Genomic DNA, 2,743 nt, shown 5'->3' with positions numbered 1-2,743 from the left:
CCACGACGCGCGCACCCTATTCGTTTGTACTACATTTCCTGGTTCAAAACGACGTCACACTTCGGTACTTAATAGTCGTCTCTCGAACTTGCCCTATGTTGTATAGCTACAGCTCCGGTTGTTACCGGCCACTGACACGCTATCCTATACGTTGAGAGCCTTACGGCCGATTCACACTTACACGAACGTGATTTCATCAGTTTAAACAGTATAAAGTTCAAACACGTCAACTCAAACGAATGGAAGCCTTTGAGACGCTTAGTGGCGGCAAACACACCGGTCCTTTTTACCAGTTCTGATTATGCGTGCGTTGTTCTGAGCGGGCGTGCATAGTTTTGAGCACGCGCACTACTGATGAAGAGGGACCGGTATTAGTCTGGATACTAGACCCGATGATTTTGACTACTCTATGAATCAAGGGTCCAGTATCACCCAATGTCCACGTGAACAAGACTGGAGGAATTCCTCCAGTTTTTCAGAAATAGCCGAAATATTCCGACGCTGTCCCGTCAATATTCGGCATGTTCGGATGGTGATGATGATGTTCACTTATTCCCAGTCGATTAGGTAGGCTAGCTTTTGAACGTAACTCCCATATTCTAATGGCAGCTATTGATCCTACAATACTTGAGTTTACACTGACATCGAAGGCCGCCTCAGTAATCTCCCAAGAGGAGAATCTAGGAAGAATCAGGACCTGACGACGAATGGCAAATGCCCACACATATAGGCTGCCCCTCTGTAATATCTATTTACATCTGTGGGTGATACCTGACCTAAATTTTTTTATTAAGAGTCGTCAGGGAAACTTTGGGCAGGGAACCAGACTAGACCGGTATGTCTGCTGCCACCAGCGACTCAAAGTCTCCCATTTCAATTCGTGGCGAATGTTTTTCGTCTCACTTTTACATTAAGTGTGAAACGACCTTTACCCACTGACAATAATGCCCATTGCGGGCATTACCCCCAAATCAAAGAATGCCGACCAAAGAGATACAAGAGAAGAATGATGTCGCGAAAACATTTACTGCAATGCGGGTACATACACAGAGATGGTGAAGTCATCATTTGGCTTCACGTCTACGTCTGTCGCGCTCAGGTTGTACAGACCACACTGACCCGTTCGTGGCGCGTAGTCGAAGGAGAAACAACCGGGAAGCTTCAGGCAAAAACCGGCACATCGCGTCACGGATGTAGCTACGAGGGTCGACAGTGGGTCACCATTCTCGATCGAGGCTCTGTTGTGCATCCGTTTGAAGTTTGCCGAGTTGGAACTAGGGTTTGCTGGCTTTGGGAATGGATCTAAGATTCAAGAAGTGTAATGCATAAGGAGTTTATTAACTAAAAGGATACTGTCACATATATGTTCTAACGCAAAGACAGTATGCTGCGCGCCGACGAGTGCTATCCAAATAGTCATTCAGACCATCAATGTAGTAGGCAGTCATAAACCAAGCTGCAGACCATCAACCAGAAATCTAGGCATTATAACTGATCAACTGAATCACTGGTTAAACAGCTATACCAGTTGAAAAGACCATCAGCTTAAGTTATAAAAACCTAGAAAATGCGAGCCGATGAGCAAAATGATCAAGGTTGACAGCAAATATCCTGCCACAAGACGGACTTATAAACCTTATCAAGATCCTACCTTCAGCCACGGCACATTCTCCGGCCGTGTACTCCTGCACGGTCACCTCAGCCAGCATGAGTATAGCGTCGGTAACCATTGGATTGGAGGCATCAATGTCCACGCTGACGTATCTAGCCATCCGCGGTGGTTCACAGGGGAATTCGGTCACAGCTCCAGGGGTGGACTGCGCCTGTGTTGCCGGGGATCCGCACTGTTGATTCTCGGTGACATCATCGAAGCTTAAACCCGCTCGTACTACTGCAGTGATAAAACGGTTTTGATCTAAGGGCGAAATCAAGCCCAAAAAATCCAGTAAATAGTTGCCCTGTAAATTTACGAAAAATCATAGTTTGAAACTATTAGCTGTTAAATTTGTTTGAAACGTCACGTGCGTTTTTTTACCTGAAAACGTCATTTAAGAAGACAGTAATTACTGACAATAGGCCTGCTCAATATAGAAAAAGACTGCAATGCCTTTTTATTTGTAATAGCTCCTTTATTATGGGTCTCTAAACCGTATTTTCAAATCATTGTGAATAATTGTTTGATGAAAACTTTGCTCAGAATCCTCTTTCATTTGGCTCAAATATCATCAACAATATCTAATAGTCACGCACTGGCCCCCGTCATTTTCAAGTGAACAAAAACAGCAGGAATAATCGCAGCATTTAAATCCACTCCTTTCTGCGGCGCGAAACTTTCTGCTGGTACGCTTTCTACTGTCTTTAAACATGACCACCGTCTTTGTTCGAATGCGTGCTCAAAACCGACTGCCCGTATGAGGAAATAAAAACAAAACCTAAGCACTATTAAACTACCATCCATGCACATTAATCTGGGAAAATTGGATGACGGGTGTGTATCTTTAACCAAATAATATCATGGTGTAAATTCTAGGACTAATGGTGCCACCTTCGAAAAAGGCGTCTGAAAAGAGAAACGGTAGAATTCTTGCGCAACCGCGACATCGTCCGTATACTAGCAATTAACTGTTACAGTGCATGACGATGAACTCAAATTTGTATGTAAATGATTATGTAAATGCATGTGAGGGAAAGATGTGATTATTACAGCAGCATCCTTTTCGAAGGGTAACAGTGATGCTCCCCA

General features: G+C 44.1%; 1 protein-coding gene across 1 annotated transcript; it reads right to left on the bottom strand.

Moving 5' to 3' along the window:
* Window positions 1-850: 850 nt before the first annotated feature.
* On the bottom strand, window positions 851-1,901 carry LOC147798793 (uncharacterized). Its single transcript, XM_087138529.1, has 2 exons — window positions 1,652-1,901; window positions 851-1,302 (listed from the first exon to the last, which is right to left on the bottom strand). The coding sequence occupies exons 1-2, from the start codon at window positions 1,770-1,772 to the stop codon at window positions 1,025-1,027; spliced, it is 399 nt and encodes a 132-aa protein (XP_086994655.1). The 5' UTR covers window positions 1,773-1,901; the 3' UTR covers window positions 851-1,024.
* Between the last annotated feature and the right edge of the window lie 842 nt (window positions 1,902-2,743).

This window comes from Acanthaster planci, linkage group LG06, assembly GCF_054643075.1.
Source record: "Acanthaster planci isolate LZ-2023a linkage group LG06, COTS_SCS, whole genome shotgun sequence".
Classification (NCBI taxonomy): domain Eukaryota; kingdom Metazoa; phylum Echinodermata; class Asteroidea; order Valvatida; family Acanthasteridae; genus Acanthaster; species Acanthaster planci.
The sequence above is the reverse complement of the archived record's forward strand: the minus strand, read 5'-3'. Positions and strand labels throughout refer to the sequence as shown.

Bases quoted from the DNA above. Each gene is read 5' to 3' on its own strand.
- LOC147798793 (XM_087138529.1), bottom strand. From the start codon at position 1,772: ATGGCTAGATACGTCAGCGTGGACATTGATGCCTCCAATCCAATGGTT. The intron at 1,303-1,651 runs GTAGGATCTTGA...CTTGAATCTTAG, and splicing joins AGAATGTGCCGTGGCTGAAG to ATCCATTCCCAAAGCCAGCA.